We start from the raw sequence: 17,880 nt of genomic DNA, 5'->3' as shown, positions 1-17,880 counted from the left end.
TATACAGTCCTTAAATCAGCTCTCCCTATCCAGGGCTCTTATTCTTTATAAAAGGGGCCACCGACTTACTGTGAATACTTTTCCATTCAGAAAGCTATCCTATTCATCATTCTGACTTATGAGCCACTTTCCTTTCCATGAACAATGGGCATAAAACCAAATCAGAGGTTTTAAAAAAATCTCTTATTTATGCTCGCTTGATGCCCCTGAGCTCAAACTTTTTGTTTTATTTCTTAAAATAATTATTCTTAATGGCTATCCATCCTTGCCTATATGTGAAAATACATATGAATCCCTGTTTTTATATGATGACCCACAGACTATTGTTAACAAATATCATACAAGCATGTGTTAATGTGTCCATTTCAATGACAAATAATTTATTTCTACCTGAAGCAGTCAGCGATTTCTTTATTTATGGCAATTACATTCAGCTGGAAAGCTTTACAATAATAGCCTACAGAATGACTGATACATAGTTTTCACCAAGTATGTGATAATTTCTGAATAATCCGTCACATGTCAGTTTGTACCTATGCCACTCTTAGTGATCAAACAGGTCTAGACTTGTTTCTTGGACATATTTTTCCCCATTTTTTGAAAGATACCCTATTTTCTAGTAAAGTAAAACCAAGTGAAAACAACCAACAAAGAAACCATATCTTGACAACATAAGGAGCATTCCATACTTATCCCTTCCTGCTCCAACATAGAAGGAATGTGTAGTTAGTTTTCCTGCTTTTTGCCGAGCTCAAGGTTGTTCATTGCGATTAATTTAAATTCCCAAACTACTTTTTACCTTAATGGTTAAGTGAGTTATATATGCCACCAAAGAATCACCTTGGTCTTGGATTAACTGATTCCTTTAGTTTAATGGAAACCAAAGAAAACTTCTCCTGTGGATGAAGAATCAGTCACAGAACCAGGACAACTTAGATTCAGGTCTCCCTCCCATTTAATGTACTAGCTGTATGATCCTGGTCAAACCACTTAATCCTTCATCCTTCCGTCATTTATCTAGTCAACTCTTCTAATCCTGTAAAAGTTGCCGCTTGGTTGTGATCTGCAATTGGTAGAAGGGATTTCCTTCCTGGTAGCTTTTTATACTGAGGAACTTGCAAATCCAGACCCCTTTCTCTTAAACCCACCCACCACTCCTCCATCCCCCGGCAGAAATAAAAAGCAGTTTTGATATTAGGGAGGTATCTGTGGTATACTTTCAAGAGCACTAAATTTGAAGTCAGAGAGTTGAGTTCATATTCTAGCTCTACTACTAACTTACTTTGTAACCTTACCTAAGTCACTTCACTTTTCTGGATTTCAGTTGCTTCATTTTTTCAGTGAGAGTGTTCAACCAGTTCAACTTCTAAGGTTCCATCCCAATCTTAGGATTGTGTGATCCTATATGGCAGGGAGAAGATTGTATGTATGGGTTCAGCTATTCTGGAATGCACTTTCATTCTTTTTGTGAAGCACTGTTCAACAATCTTTGAGCTTTGAGCCTACGATGCCAGTTCTAGATCCCCTTCCCTTATTTAAGCCAGGGGGAAAGGATTAATAAGTGAAACATATTTATAGAAGTTCATTTTGTGGTGATAAAGAATTGGAATCTGAGGGGGTACCCACCAACTGGGGTGAAGAGCTGACTACGTTATGGCATAGGAATGTAATGGAATCACTTTTGCTCCTGTAAGAAAAGTTGAAGGGAGTAGTTTCAGAGAAACTTGAGAAGACTTGTATCATATTCTTACGCAAAGTGAAATGAGTAGAACTAGGAGAGCAGTTTATACATAATCACAATATTGTAAAGACAAATACCTCAGGCTTTAGGAACTTGGATTAATATAGCGATCGACTACAATTCTAGAGGACCTGTGATGAAATTTGTTTCCCACCTCCAGAGAAAGAGAGGTGATGGGCTCAGTGTGCAGATTGAGTCATATTTTTTTCTTTTGGCACATAACCAATGAAAGAATTTGTTTTGCTTGACTGTACATGCCAGTTTTGTAATAGGTTTGGTTTCCCCCCCAACCCCCCTCATTGGGGATGCAGGAGGGAGAGAATGCAAACCTGAAACTAAATAACAATGATTTTTTTTTTAAGAGGGGAGGGAAGATTTTTATCTCTGTCATGTGGGGAGGGACCACACCGGGAGATGTAATTACATTGAAGATTTTTGATCTTCCCAATTTGAAGTTTGAATAACATAATAAGCAAAGAACTTTATGCTCTAATAAAGAACTTTTATAGTAACAGGGAGTAACTATTTTAGCTTGCAAGAGCTTTTGGAAAACAAGTAAAATAGGAAAAGTAAGTTTTAATTTTCTTAGCTATATTAAGTGATTATACTTGAATACTTTGAATCCCTGACGTGATCCATATGGGCATATATTTCCTCCCGTGGTACAAATGCCACCTCATCCTTACCAGTGAGATTCTTATACATAACCTCTTGTAAATCCTTCTGGAATGCCACCCAACTTAATAAAAGTCATATTCAAGTTTTTGCTATTATATTTGGATCATATTTTCAAAGTAATGCTCTCTTCCTCACCTCTAAAATTTGCTTCCTTGAAGAAACTGCCACCTGTATAGAAACCATGCTCTCCTACCCAGCTTACCTAAAGTCTCACTAATTTTTATCTAACCTGTAATTCGTAATTCAGCTAGTTTCCTGAATTTCTGACCCATAGCAGATTAAAAGTAGAAAACTAGAATAATGGTGGTGTTCAGTTGTTAGATGTAGGCACAGTGAAAACAGCAGTGACATTGGACAGTGTGAGAATGAAATTATAGTATATGATTGTGATGGAATACTATTGTGCATTAAGAAATGATGAGCAGGAGATTTTGGAAAAACCTAGAAAGAGTTATGCGAATTGTTGGAAAGGGAAGAGTAGAACCAGGACAACAGTCTACACAGTAACAGCAATATTGTGAATGATTAGCTATTCTCAGCAGCACAATGATAATAAGACAAATCCAAAGGACTTTCGATGAAAAATGCTATCTGCCTCCAGAGAGAAAATCGATGGAATCTAAATGCAAATCAAAGCATGCTTTTTTTAACTTTATTTTTCTTCGGGTGTTTTTTTTTTTTGGGTCTCTGTTTTCTTTTAGAACATGACTAATATGGAAATATGTTTTGCATGATAGCTCATATATAACTTATATCAAACTGCTTGCTTTCCCAATCCCAGCAAAAGGGAGGGAGTGCAGGGAAGGAGAGAATTTGGAACTCAAATTTTGAAATGAATGTTAAAATTGTTATTACATAAAATTGGGAAAATACTTTTCATAAAAAGAAATTACTAGTAGCCAAGTTTTTTTTATGTTATAGTACTGGAAGGGGTAGCATCCAGTCACCTCAAAAATTTCTTTGCCTAGAATCCTTATAGTTCTACATAAATCAATTTTAGTTGGTTCAACAAGAAGTAATTAGTAATATGTTTTCAAGTGCCTTTTAAAGATTCTCTTTAACAAAAATTTTAGGTGACAGATTTCGCAGTATAATAGATGATGCCTGGTGGTTCGGAACTGTGGAGAGTCAACAACCTTTCCAGCCAGAGTATCCTGATAGTTCTTTCCAGTGTTATAGTGTTCAGTAAGTACAGTGATTACATTGGTAATTTATCCAAATTTAATGCCACAACAATACATGGGCTTTATAAATCTCTTTGAACATTTTTTTAAGCGGAAACTCTTAAATTATTATTTAATCATCTTATCAGTTGACATGTAGAAAACTATCTTTTCACTATTGGTCCATTTAGTAAAGCAAGTGAATATAACTTGGACTCTGTTTCTTTTATTTTTCTTTTAAGATTTTATCTGTATTAAATATGGATTCTTTCTTTCCTTCCTCCCTCTCTTTTCCCTCTCCTTCTCCCCTTCCCTCCCTCCCTCCCTCCCTCCCTCCCTCTGTCTCTCTTGAATATTATAACTGACATTTTATTTGAGGAGTTCTGATGAATACACTGCACCTGTTCCATTCTTAGTTTTTCTAATAGTTTTCTTTTTAAGAGATCCTACAAAGTTTGATTTGGGAGTTAACACTTATAGATTGGAAAAGAAGATATTCCTAGTTTTGGGGTTCATACTAAAGATAGTAGAGGAACTATTAATTCAAAGAATGAAGACATTTTTAAAATAGATACCCTTTTTTCTTAAAAACACATTTCCCAAAGTGGTCATTTCTTCCAGTTCTTGACTCAGAATTAGATATAAATTGAGGAGTGAAGGAACCAAAGCTATAAGTTCAGTAGATTGAACTTTATAGTTGAAAGTCATCGTTTGTAGTCCACATTTCTTTCTTAAGGATTCACTTTTATCTAGTTAAAAATGATCTCAGAAAATATTACATTTTCAAATAATACAAAAATTTCTATCTTGTGTCTATAAAAATAAGTGCATTTGAATTTGATTTCTGTCTCATTGCTTTTTAATAGTTGGGACAATAACGAGAGAGAAAAGATGAGCCCCTGGGACATGGAACCAATTCCAGAAGGAAGTAAATATCCTTTTGAAAATTCATTCTTTTCCTGAAAGTAACATGACAGTCCCCAGGGATTGAAAATCAATTGTTTCTGATTTATTCTTCTTCCTACTAGCTGCCTTGCCAGATGAAGTTGGTGCTGGTGTCCCTGTATCTCAGGAAGAACTGACTTCTCTGCTCTACAGGCCCCAAGAAGGAGAATGGGGGGCTCATTCTAGGGATGAGGAGTGTGAACGGATTATTCAGGGCATTGATCATCTTCTTACCCTGGGTATGATAGACATAAAAATGTGGGATATGGGAATTTATTTCTACTCTCTCGAACAGAATCTAATTTCACAGTGTGCTGTAGTCAGTTATAGTAAGGGAAGAAACTGATTTTTTTTTCCATAGTAGTGCTTTTAAATGGCTGGTCAAAGTAATGAGTGCTGTGCTTTCTCTGATGTTCTTTGGGGACTAATGGTAAAGGTAGGCCTAAAAAGAACATGGGTACCTTGGTCCTCTCTATGTCACTGTGGCTAGCAGTAAGGAGATAACCCTCTCCAGATTTCTGCCCCCTGACTCTTACATCTGGTTCAGGTGGGTCCTCTGGGAGAAACATTAGGTAAGTCATTTCTTTATTTGCATGCTTTGCTAAATGTCACAACGCATATGGAGTTTTCCCACCAAACATCCACAAAGTTATTTGAAATATGACTTTGAAACAAAACGTTATAGTTTCTTTTTAGATCTTTTTTTATTCAAAATGTGCCACTCCACCAAATTGTATTGAAGTTTACGTCAGTGGAGCCAGGATATCAGGATGGGTAGATTTTGTTGCTTCTAAGTGTGAACTCTTACAAATGGAAAACAATATCAACTCATTGTTCTCTGATATAGTCACCATCATACCCTCTCCTTACAAGCATTCATGAGGAATGGATCTCATTTGTTACTAACAAACGTTCTTTTGGTTTTTTATATTATCTTGTTTGATCTTGTCCTTTGCAGATTTTGCTAGCCCTTTTGCAGTTCCAGTGGACCTTAGTGCCTACCCCTTGTATTGCACTGTAGTTGCTTATCCAACTGACCTCAACACAATTAGACGGAGACTTGAAAACCGGTTTTATAGGTTAGTTGAGTCTAATTTTTGTAGAAAATATAAAACATTGGTTATTTGTTTCTTTTGAGCTAGTTTGATATAGCAGTGTCTGCGCTGTAGTATGAAATAAGAAATCATTTGAAATGATCCATCAAAATTACATCCAATTAATTTGGACCCAATTTGCATAATTAATAAAAAACATGGTATGTTATTCTACATGGATAAATGTTTTCAAAATAACCAGTAGAACTGTTGCTTCTAAAACCATGTTTCTTGGCATCCTTTTCTTCCCTTCTCTCCCTACTCCTCAGTCCCCCCCACCCCACCCAATCACTTCTTACCCAGAACATACTGTGTTCATTCTTATTTGGCATTTAGTCTAGGATTCTGGTACCATAACCACATGCCTTGTTATATGGCTATACAATTTCTTCTTCCCCCTGTTTGCATATAAGTCATGTACATTAATTTGATCACTTTTGGTATGTTATACAGAATGTTGTTTCACATGGTTTTTATCTCTAAAATATTGGCATAAATCTGCTTACTATTGCCAACTAACAGGTCATTTTCCCTTTATTCAGGAGAATATCAGCATTGATGTGGGAGGTACGATATATTGAGCACAATGCTAGAACTTTCAATGAACCCAACAGCCCTATAGTCAAAGCAGCCAAAGTTGTAACTGATGTTTTGCTTCGCTTTATTGGGTAAGAGAGAATAAATAGGTTTCTTATAAGGAGAGCCTTTTTTTTTTACTTTAAGTTGTCATGAAACACATTTTGGTTTGCCCTTTTGTTTTGCAGCGATCAGAGCTGTACCGATATTCTGTCTACATATAATAAAGTTAAGGCAGAAGATTTGATAAGTACTGAGGAAGATGGGGACCAGGATGTTAGCAATGAGGTAAGAATGTCAGAAAAAGTGAATAATCTGCAATGTTGCTTGAACCAAAAGAAGATGAAAAATATGTTTTAGTTAGCTATTATCAATTTGTCTGATCAATATCTGTATCTTTTTAATATTGTCCTATTTAATATTCTTTAATATTTTTAATATTCTAATTTTAATATAACTCCCACCCATATTTTGGAGGAACATTCCAAAGTTGCTAGTGTTCAAAGACAGGTGAGCTATTACCGTGTTATGACTTAAAAGCTTGCAGTAATAAAGAATCAAGTTTCAGCTTTTACAGTTTTGAAAAGAATGCATTTAACATTCTTAGTGTTTATTTGGTAGAACATAGACTAACTTAGAATTTGCATGAATTTTCTTATTTGGTGGATAGTACATGTAAGCTTAGCATATTTTAACCTCAGTTTTCAGACTTTTAATTGGCCTCATGAAATGTCTTCATTTGCCCAAATGTATATAACTTACACTATTCTTAGAAAACAGATGAAGCTGAAAAGTGTAATTATGCATTACTAGAATGACTTAGATACTGTTGTTCATAAAATTAGGAAAACATAGGAAATCCCATTCGATTTTTTTTTTTTTAACCACAAAACACAAATAATTATCCTGCATAATTTTGTGTTTTATTTTTCACCTACCACATGGCTTCAGGTTAGGCCATCACAATAGTTTTCTCCCCGCAAAATGGCACAGAATTTAACTGCCAAATTAATTAGGATTAATCCTATTCATTGGCCCCATCTTATAAGAAGGGATTTATGCTGGTTTCAGTTCATTTATGGCCTGATTTTTGAGAGGTTTTTTATTTATCTCTCCTGGAGCACTTGGCCTATGTTTTTAAAACTGCCTGCGTGTATATGTAGAACTCTAAGTTCAACGTCTTTGTTGTTAAAATGGCTGTTTCCTGTAGTAAAACCTCAAATTGTAGGCCACACGTTCACATTTTTAATTTTTTTAAAACCCTTACCTTCTGTGTATTGGCTCCTAGGTGGAAAGAGTGGGCAGTGGGGTCAAGTGACTTGCCCAGGGTCACACAGCTGGGAAGTATCTGAGGCCGGATTTGAACCTAGGACCTCCCCTCTCTAGGCCTCACTCCCAATCCACTGAGCTACCCAGCTGCCCCTCACATTCACATTTTTAGAGTTGGGTTTCTTTTTATTTTTTCTTTTTAATTAAAATTGACTTCAGCCAGTCACTAATTATGTGTATTTCTGCATTCACATAGAAAGAATAATGCAAATATTTAGCCTTCTTTCTCTTTTTAACAAACTAGTGAGAGATTGGTGCTAATGATTTTTATTGCCGCCACTCAGATTGGAGGAGGAGGAGAAGGAAAAGGAGGGAGGTTGGGAAGAGGAGGAAAGGGTTTTTTTCAAAGCATGCCCTCTGCAGCCTTTTGTTTTGTTGCTGTCACCAAGGAAGGAACCTTTGAGAACTGTTTTGCCTACTTTAGTAGATTATTAATTATTCAGGTAGTTTAGAAAACTTTGAGTATAATTTTCTTTTCTTTAATTCTAGGTGGTAGAACCACCAGATTTAGATTCTGATGGGCCTGGAACCTCCTCTGGAATAACAGTAAGTAAAGGAGCTAACTGCTGAGAAGGAAGCACTTTATTCAAGTTTCCACACCAACAAATGTATAATTCTCTTTAAGTTGCATTTTTCCTTGTAAAGCTGAGGGACTTCCATGAAAAGGATACTATAGAGTGAAATTCATATGTACCTACAATGGATTGATTCATTAAAAGGACTAAAATTTTTTTTAAGTGTTAGAATGGAAAACTTGAGTTGCTGGGATGTATGTGGGCCTTGCAAGTGTGCTTCTTTACCTTTTGAAGATTCCATGAAGTATACTCTTAAAGCAGTAAACCCACTTATTTTTCCACCATGTTAAGAGAAAATTTTATTACCCTGCGTAGCTAGATGGCACAGTGGATAGAGTGCTGCGCCTAGAGGCAGGAAGAATCAGCTTTGCAAGTTTGTATCTGGCCTTAGATACTTCCTAACTATGTGATCCTGGGCAAGCCACATAACCTTGCTTGCCTCCATTTCCTCAACTGTCAAATGAGTTGGAGAAGGAAATGGCAAACTACTTCAGTATCTTTGCCAAGAAAACTCCCAAAGGTGTCACAAAAAGTTGGAACCAACTGAAATTATAGAACAACAAATTATGATTCCTTAATTACTTGCTCTTATTTTGATTATTAATTAAAAATAGGAAAATAATTTTTTAATGAAGATTATTTTACAAAAAGTTTTTGCTTACCTAGTAATAGTGATGGTGAACCTTTTAGATATGGAGTGCCCAAACTACAATCCTCAAGCCACATGTGTGCACGCCCCACCCCCACCCCCCACCCCAGACAAGGGAGGGACGAAGGGCTCCCATTGGGCTGCTGGGCAGAGGGGTGGGTCATATGATGTGAGAAATGTCCTCAGGTGTGCATGGAGAGGGGGAGGGAAGCAGCCCCCTCTGGCACACATGTCATAGGTTCGCCAACACAGACCTAGTATGTACAAATCCCTGTTATGTACTACAATCTTAGCTTTTAAATGTAGTTTCCCATAAAACTTATAGGTAAGATGCTCATCCAAAACTTCCATCCAAGCAACTCCCGTTGAATGGGTAAAACAGTGTAAAGAACTTTTGAGCCTCATTTATGAACGTGAAGACTCTGAGCCCTTTCGACAACCAGTTGATCATTTGTCTTACCCGGTAAGTGTGTCCTTCCTTCAGTGAGAACCAGCGCTGTCTCACTTTATGTACAGGAACTTTTCATATGTACTTCCTAAAGTCACTGACTTGTGGAATACCTGTTTATGCCCTAGTCTGAAAATCACACTCTGTACCTTGAGACTCAGCTCTTTTTCTGTGCTCTCTATATTCTACCTTTGTCATTTGGTTTTTAAAAAATTACAGTAGAGTTTATCATATTATATACAATCAGTGAATAAATTGTACAAACTATTCTAGTTCTGCTTAGCTCTTAATGGATCTTTTTTTACTTAAGTACAATTCCAAACACATTATCAATACAATAATGACCACATTTCATTTTAGCAGAGAGATTCAAATAGGGAATAGGTCACATTAGAAGCTATTTCTGATATTATTTATATTTGAGTTTTAAAAAAGCAGTCTGGTGAAGTCTGAGGACTTCCTCTCAGAATAATGTTTCTAAATGCATAAAACTATATGTAAGATAACGAAGGAAACCAATTATTTTCAATTTTTTATTAAACTATTTTAAAGAGCAAATTCATAGACTTCCTCTGGTTGAGAAGCTCTCCATCAGAGATCCCCCCCCCCCAAGCCCCCCAAACCCCCCAACTCATCACTCCTAAGCTATCTTCATCTATCTACAAGTTCTTTCTTAGAAATGTCATTTTAGCTCAGGGAAGGTGTTTTCAAAACAGAAATTGTTAAATCTTCCAAATCTTTTGACTTTTTTTTTTTTTTTGGAAGGACAGATCCATTTCATCTTTCTTCTGGGACGCTATCAGAGAATAACCAGGAAGGACAGGTTTCAAGATCATTTGTAGCTACTGTATAGCATTCTTATTTGGGAACTCTTGCATTATCAACATTAATATTTTCTTAATGGCAATCTGAATACATAGTACGTGCTCTCTGTTGTGCTTGGGTAAGCAGCAGCAAGGAAAAAGATTGCCCAAATCCATTATTCTAGTGTTTGCATCAAAAAGCCTCTTAGAAAACAAACTTTTTAAAAACAGGGTTTTTCCTTATTACAATGAGCCTTTTCATAATTTTGCAAAACCCTCCAACTTTTCTGACTTTGTCTCTTCTTTGCTTCCAAAAAAAAAATTTAACTCGAAAAAGGTTACAAGCCATTGTCCATTGGAGTTCTACTTGAAGATTTCTCTTGACCATTTCCCCAGGAGCTAAGGTTGTACTGATACAGCATTTGCCTCCCTAAGATCTTCCCAGATAAGCCCTGGATTGTGATTTTCAATCATCAGGTTTTGGCAATTAGAAAGTTTTTTCTTCCTCTATGACTCTGAATTGATTGCCTAAAAAAAAAAAAAAAAAAAGCCATTTTGAATAGAAATTAACTTGTTTTTTTTAACAACAAAAAGATGCATCTGAAGCCCTTTGAATGACTCCCTTAAAGGTAAGAAGGGCCAAGTTGAGGAACTTTTTTTAAAAAGAGGATTTCTGATTTCTTCTTTGCAGAAAATATAATGTTTTTATTGTTTCCAAATTCTAAATAGATTGGGGGAAATTTAGTTTTGAGTGTTTTTTGCTAAAGATTTTGATTTCATTTTTTTCCTCCTTGGCCGAAACAAGAGCATGTTTTTCTTAAAAAATATTCAAATTGAATTCTAAATCATTGTCTTGAACCTATGCAGTAAGTCTTTCTCGTAGTGGGTTCAATCCTGCAAAGGTTTATTTCTATCATTCCATGCCATAAGAGAGCAAGCCTTTTAGAGGCAGGGAGGGGGATGGGTTAGTTGACAATATACGGTTATTATAAAACTTTAGTACCTTTTTACACATTGGAAACTCTTCAGAGGTGGAGTCAAGGAAGCCAGCCTTCCTTAATGATAGGTATTCTGTATTGTATCCGAGCAGAGCCATTTGCATCTTCAGAGAATGGGAATAGTAGGTAAGGGCCTTCTTGGTCTTACTTGCACTTCTAGGAAGAGCCCCAGAGATTTCTAATCTGTGGTAGTTGTTTTGGTTTGGAAACACTGGGAAGTATAGGGTGGTTTGGGTGGTACTGTTTGAAGCAAAATGGAGGTCAAAGTATCTGGTTATGCTAAGCAAACCTCTCTCTTCATGTGTATTATTGAACACTGTTGCCAAGATTTAGATATGATAACATACATTAATACTTTTAGGATTATCAAGATATTATAGACACTCCTATGGACTTCAGCACTGTGAAAGAAACTTTGGAAGCAGGAAACTATGCCAGTCCTTTGGAATTTTATAAGGATGTTCGCCTAATATTCACCAACTCAAAAGCTTATACTCCTAATAAAAAGTCAAGGGTATGAGTATTCTTCATGGAATCATTATTTTAACCATTTTGTAAAAAAACAAAAACAAAATTCTTAAAAAAAAAAAAAACAACTCCTTGAACCTCATCTAGGCAACCAGTCACTTTTTAAACAGTTAAGCAAGGTGCTGCAATGAATATAATAGCTTAGTCACTTGAAATATCTTTACTAAAACATGAGTTATTAAGCATGCATGTTGCATATTAAGGTATTTTTGCATATCAGTGATGTTGAATTAACTTGTATTCCTTTCACTTGCCTTCTATTCATTCTTTGTATTATTGTACCTCAGTCTGTCAGAGAAAGATCAAGACAATAGTAAGTAGTAAGAGGAAAATTAGGCAAGTGTTAACTTTTTGGTTAAGAAAAATCATTTGAGAGAAAAGTGGTTGGTATTGTGATGTGGCAAAAATGAAATATTGGAATGATTTGTAGGCTTCTTTTCGTTACCCTCATTTCCATAGTTGGGTATGATCACTCTTCGGAGCCTTTAGCATCTTAACTTCATTAAATATTTCCCCAACATCCTCTCAGAAATATAACTTAGAGGGAGCAAAATAGGCAGTTTTTAATATATTCTCCATTGGTACCATAGTTTTCAATGATGCTTTTTCTCACCAAATAGTCCTATGTAAATGAGTTCAATTGTAGTTCATTTATCATTTCGGTGAGTGAAATTTCATAAGTGTCGAATATCAGTTTTGTCTGAAATAATGATGCTGACTTATAGTCTTTGTTTTAATAGAACTAAGTTCTGTTTCCTGGTTTCAGATCTACAGCATGACTCTTCGCTTATCTGCCTTATTTGAAAATCATATTAAAAATATAATCTCTGATTATAAATCTACCACCCAGTGTCAGAAGAGGAAACAGCCCCCGTACAGAAAACGCCTCCGGAGCAGCAGTAGTTCACCAACTAGTAGCAGAGCATCAAGGTAATTAATTGTACACCAATGTTTTTCCATATTATAAATGAACCGTGTTATAATTTGACCAAACTCTCTAATAATTTTACTGTTCTTTTCCTTTTGCTGGTTTTTTCATTCTCTTGCCTCAAGTGCTTACTATATATAAAATAGGTAAATCCTTTTACTACTCATTCATTACCATCATTGTTTAGGACAGTGATTCCCAAAGTGGGCGCCACCACCCCCTGTTGGGAGCTGCAGCGATCCAAGGGGTGGTGATGGCCACAGGTATAGTTTTCTTTCCTATTAATTGCTATTACAATTTAAAAAATTTAATTTCCAGGGCGCTAAGTAATATTTTTTCTGGAAAGGGGGCGGGAGGCCAAAAAAGTTTGGGACCCACTGGTATAGGACATGTCAAATGTGGAATAGTTTATTTGAGAGCTAAAAGGAGTATTGTTAATGATTCTGGGGTTCTTTTTTTTTTTTTTTTTTTTTCAACTCTGACTTCTTTCTCTAGTGCTTTCTTCCTATGGTGTTTAGTCTAATTGGCAGATCACTGACCTGGGAATTCAGAGACCTGGAGTCTTGATATTCTTACCAGTGTGTGACTGAGCAAAGAAATTGCCTTGCATTTCCCATTCTATCTCTGATAGTTATTGTGATAACGATATAGAGAGACTATGAAAAACTGAGTTGAAAGGGGAGAATAAGCCCAAGTTATTATCATACTTTGTATAATAAGTATCATTATGCATTTTAAATAGATTATAAGATACCACAAGTATTACACTGTTGTGCAGATGTGCGCTGGGCTGTATTAGGTTGGACTATAACATTCAATAACAACCTGAAATGGTAGTTATTCCTTTGATCATTGGTCATATGTAAGGAGAACTTGATGAAAAAGGTCCAAGGTAAAGAAAAGGATTACAGTGAAGCTCCTAACTGGCTTTGAAGCTATGAATTCCTTTTGGCCCCATTCTGGCAGTGTGATATAGGTCTTAGCATTCCAAACCAGAGGTGTCAAAGCATAATTGAGAATAATACTACATAGATAATGCTAATTTGTCATTTTCAAATTTTCAGTATGCAACTGCAGGAATCTTTTTTTTTTTTATTTGCATTTGACGTCAGCACTCTTAACAACTTTGTAAGACTTAATTCTAGAGAAGGTGCCTACCTCCATTGATAGGGGGAATTTCCTCACCTGGTAGTTCTTTAAACCATTTAAATCACAAGTCTGATTCCTTTCCCTATCCCCAGCTTTCCCAACAAGTATAAAGAGTTACTCATCTGAAAATAAGCAATCAGTTAATTAAGAATCTTTAGTCAATCCTTTAATGCTACAAATTGGTTTGCATTTGTGGCATAATCATATCTTTTTAAGTAGGTAGGTTGTTTCATTTTACCCTGAGAAGTATTACTTCAGAGCCATGTCATTTTTCCAGCCAAAATACATGTGCATTTATTACGGGATAGGGTTTGGGGGTGAAGATGACATCCTTTGTAATTAATTATTTTCAATGGACAAAAATCTACTTCACCCTCAAACCCAGTTTTGTAATCAAAATTGGCCTTTTATCCTTTGTAATCCTCTCTATCCTTTTGTTTGGTCAGGAACTCTTTGCTCTATCCATAGATCTGAAGAGTAGTTTCTTCCTTGAACCTTTTTTTTTTTTTTTTTTTTTTTAAATATCATCACCCTATTTATGTCTAAGTCATATAGATATTGAGATATTCTTATTTTCTGCCTGGATGCTTTCCCGTTTCCCCCAGGAATTTTGTCATATAGTGAGTTCTTTCCCCTATATCTGGGATTTGTAGGTTTTATCAACCACTGGGCTTCTTCTCTCCTTCTTTCTTATCCATTTACTACTTTGTAGAATAATTTGAGATGTGGTTCTGGTAGACAGACCACCTTTGCCCCTTTTTTCCCCCCTTCATTATGTCCCTTGACATTCTAGACTTTTTATTCTTCCAAATGTATTTCCTTATTTTTTATAGCTCTTAGTAAGGAACCCTTTTGTTTGTGTGGTTGGTGTGGTTCTGAATAAGGACATTAATTCATGTTATGTAGCTGTTGTTTATTATATTAACTTGGTCTTCCCCCTGCGCAAGTAAGGTCTTCAGTTATTTAGGTCTGTCTTCTGGTCTGTCATTAATAGCTAACATATTTATGTAACACAAAGCTCTTTACAAATTTTATCCTTAGAACAACCTTAGGAAGTTGGTACAATTACTATATCTTCATCTTACATATCAGGAAACCGAAGCACACAGGTTAAGTCACTAAGTGACTCAGAAGTCTCTCTAAGAGCAGATTTGAATTCAGGTCTTCCTGACTGCAGTGCCACCTTGTTACTTCTATTACGTTCATGTAGTTTTTATATATGTCTTTGCAAATAGGGTCCCAAGTGTTTTATACATTCTGTAGTTATTTTAAATGGAATTTTTCTTTCTTTCACTTCCTGCTATAATTTTTTGGTAATATGTAGAGATGCTAATGATTGATATAGGTTTATTTTGCATCCTGCAAATAAGCTAAAGTTATTGTTTCATTTAATTTTTAGTTAGCTATATTTCTAATTCTAATTATATTATTTTATGTCCCATTTGCTTAGGTTTATTCCTTCAATTTCTTTCTCTCAAAGCTATAGCATTTCAAGCCCTGTATTAAATAGTGATGCTGGTAAAACCATGAACTTTATTCCCATGACACATAATTCTGGCTTTTTGTTTTAAAACAGATAATACTTAGATTAAGGAATGATCATTTTGTCACAAAGCCATCTATTATTTTTCCCAGAAACAAGTATTGCAGTTTGTCAAAAGCTTTCTTTTTTCTATATTAATAATAGGATTTTGTTCTTGTTAGTAATCTGATCTATTGTGCTCATAGCTTTCATAGTACCCTGCACAGAGTCAACATTTAGTAAATGCTTGTTTCCTTTATTTAATTCCATTTTTTCCTTTTCTTAGTATTAGACCAACCCTGCATTCCTGGTATAAATCCAATCTGGTCATTATGGATAGCTTGCAATGTGTTGCTATGGCAACCTTCCTACTATCTTATTTAGAATTTCTGCATCAATATTCATTATGGATATTTGTCTAGAGTCTCCCACAGTGACTCCCCACCCCGCCCCTGTTCCACTCTCCTTGATTTTGAAACTAAGTCCTCTTCAAAAAAATTGTATTTATCTTTTTTTTTTTCCACCAGAACACCAGCTCTTATTTTCACTTGTTAATCAATGATGTTTTGTGAATCTCTTCTTTGATTTTGAAGATCACTGTTTTGCCACTTAATTAGTTTTCATAATTTGTTCATTTTTGAGAGTTTGTTTTTTGGGGTGTTTTTTTGTAGTTGCTCCTGACCATTTTGTTGTTCTGTTTTTCTCTTTTCTGTTGGTAACATTTTTGCGTTAGAAGATTAAAATTTCTCTTAATGACCAGTTTGATTGCATCTCAACAATTTTGTTGCCATGTCATTATCTTTAGCTTTTCTACTTTTATGCATTTGGGAGGTTATCATGCCCTAACACACGGTTTCTTTTTATAAAGGTGCACTGCAGAGCCAAGACCATGTGTACTTTTTATTCTAAGGCTATAATGACCGTAGTACTTTCTTATCTAACTTGTAAAAATTCTATTCAGGTCCTTCACTTTTGGAGGGAGAGGAGTAGCAGATTTATCTAAATATGAAAAGCATACATTAAAAGTCTGTTTCCTCTATTGTCTTGTCAGAGAACATGATTGTACCTTTGCCTTTTTAAAAATATTAGCTGAAACATAAAGAGATTTTTCCTCAGCCTCTTATTTTAACTCTTTGTGCATGTTTGTTTCAAATTGTTTCCTATAAAGAACATATTGTTGTGTTCTGCTTTCTGAAGGATGAGATTGTTAGGATTATGAAGTATATAGTTTTTACCTTCTTTTTCATACTTTGTTTTGTACTTTTTATACTTTTGTACTTTTTTTATACTTTGTTTTGTTTTATAAAGAAGTGACTTTTCTTTAGCCTGTGTCTGCTCTCCTACCCTGCCCCTCTTCACTTTTCTTCACCATTAGCCCACTATGTTCTTATTTTTAATTTCCTTTTAAGTCCACTATGTGATACATATTTCACAGTTTCTTTTGCTTAGAACTAACCCTCGGTTTTCTTTTTTCTCCCAGTTCCTCCTCTTTCCTGTTGAATGAATTGAATTTCTGCATCCAACTATGTACTTATATGTGTTCTTCCCTCTTTTGATCAGTTCAGGTGTCAGCTTATTCCCTTACCCTTTCTGGATTGTACTCTTCTGCTTGCAAATCCTGCTTATTTGAGATAATATTTTTCCTTCTCCCATGTATTTCTTTTCTCCTCCTTTTTCCTTCCTTTTAAGATTTTCAAAACATAAAAAAAGCAGTCTCAGCATCTTATTAGACTCCCTTTATGACCCTTGATGATATTAGGGTTCTGAGTGGTCATGTGTATAATGTCCCCATATTAGAATATCACTCATTAATCATTGTTTAGTCTCTTATGATTGCTTGTTCATATTTCAGAGTTCCTCTTTAGCTCAAGTTGTTGTTGTTGTTGTTGTTGTTGTTGTTGTTTAACCAGCAATGTTTAGAAAGCCCTCTATTTTATTAAAGATTCATTTTTCCCCTATGGGTTTAGATTTATGCTTTCCAGGTAAGTTATTCTTGGTCACACATACTCTCATTTGCTAAGCTTTCTTCTCTTTTGTAAAGGTTGTTACTAAATCATGTGATCCTGACCATGGTTCCTCGATACTTGCATTCATTCTGGATGCTTGCTATACTTTTTCTTTGACCTAGAATCCCTTTAGGTTTGTTTTAAGAGGCGATTGGTGGATTTCTTTCAGTTTCCACTTTGCCTTCTGGTTCAAAGAAATCTGGGCAACTTTCTTTTTTGTTTGTTTTGTTTGTTTATTTTTATATAAATTACTTTTTGCATACTTCGACTTCTTCCTGAGTAGGCAATGGAATACAAACATAAGTGGAAGATCGTGTGGCATAATAGATACACTTGGACTTCAGTTCAAATTTTGCTAATTAGCTGTGTGACACTGAATAAGTCACTTAAATTCTCTAAGCCTCAATTTTCTCATTTATAATATTAGAATAAATATAAGTCATTGTGAAGGTATAATGAGATAATATGTGTAAAGTCCATTGCAAACCTTAAAGTGTTTACAAAAATAGGAACTATTATGTCCTTTAAATTTCATATTATTAGCTTTGATACAAAGTTCCATTCTGTAATTACCTATCTGAATATTGATTTAAAAATCTAAAATAATTAATTATCCCCATGATAATATTATATTTTTCATGACAGTTATTGATAAAATTTATTCAGCAAAATAGTCCTACCACTTGAGACTTATGGTGCTTTATTATAGACATTTCTCCTAGTTGAAAGCAATGCATTAATCTTTATT

At 35.2% G+C, this 17,880-nt stretch overlaps 1 protein-coding gene across 1 annotated transcript in view; it reads left to right on the top strand.

The window, feature by feature from the left end:
* Positions 1-17,880, top strand: part of BRWD3 (bromodomain and WD repeat domain containing 3) — a 76,305-nt gene that overhangs the window by 47,180 nt on the left and 11,245 nt on the right. The window contains exons 22-31 of the mRNA XM_044682535.1: positions 3,493-3,604; positions 4,449-4,510; positions 4,611-4,766; positions 5,486-5,606; positions 6,164-6,289; positions 6,386-6,473; positions 8,016-8,072; positions 9,076-9,213; positions 11,361-11,513; positions 12,294-12,457. Of these exons, the coding sequence (XP_044538470.1) occupies positions 3,493-3,604; positions 4,449-4,510; positions 4,611-4,766; positions 5,486-5,606; positions 6,164-6,289; positions 6,386-6,473; positions 8,016-8,072; positions 9,076-9,213; positions 11,361-11,513; positions 12,294-12,457 (1,177 nt within the window). The remainder of the gene's footprint in view (positions 1-3,492; positions 3,605-4,448; positions 4,511-4,610; positions 4,767-5,485; positions 5,607-6,163; positions 6,290-6,385; positions 6,474-8,015; positions 8,073-9,075; positions 9,214-11,360; positions 11,514-12,293; positions 12,458-17,880) is intronic.

The sequence above is a fragment of the Gracilinanus agilis genome, chromosome X, assembly GCF_016433145.1.
Source record: "Gracilinanus agilis isolate LMUSP501 chromosome X, AgileGrace, whole genome shotgun sequence".
In the NCBI taxonomy this organism is placed as follows: domain Eukaryota; kingdom Metazoa; phylum Chordata; class Mammalia; order Didelphimorphia; family Didelphidae; genus Gracilinanus; species Gracilinanus agilis.
This window is presented reverse-complemented; position numbering and strand designations above follow the sequence as displayed.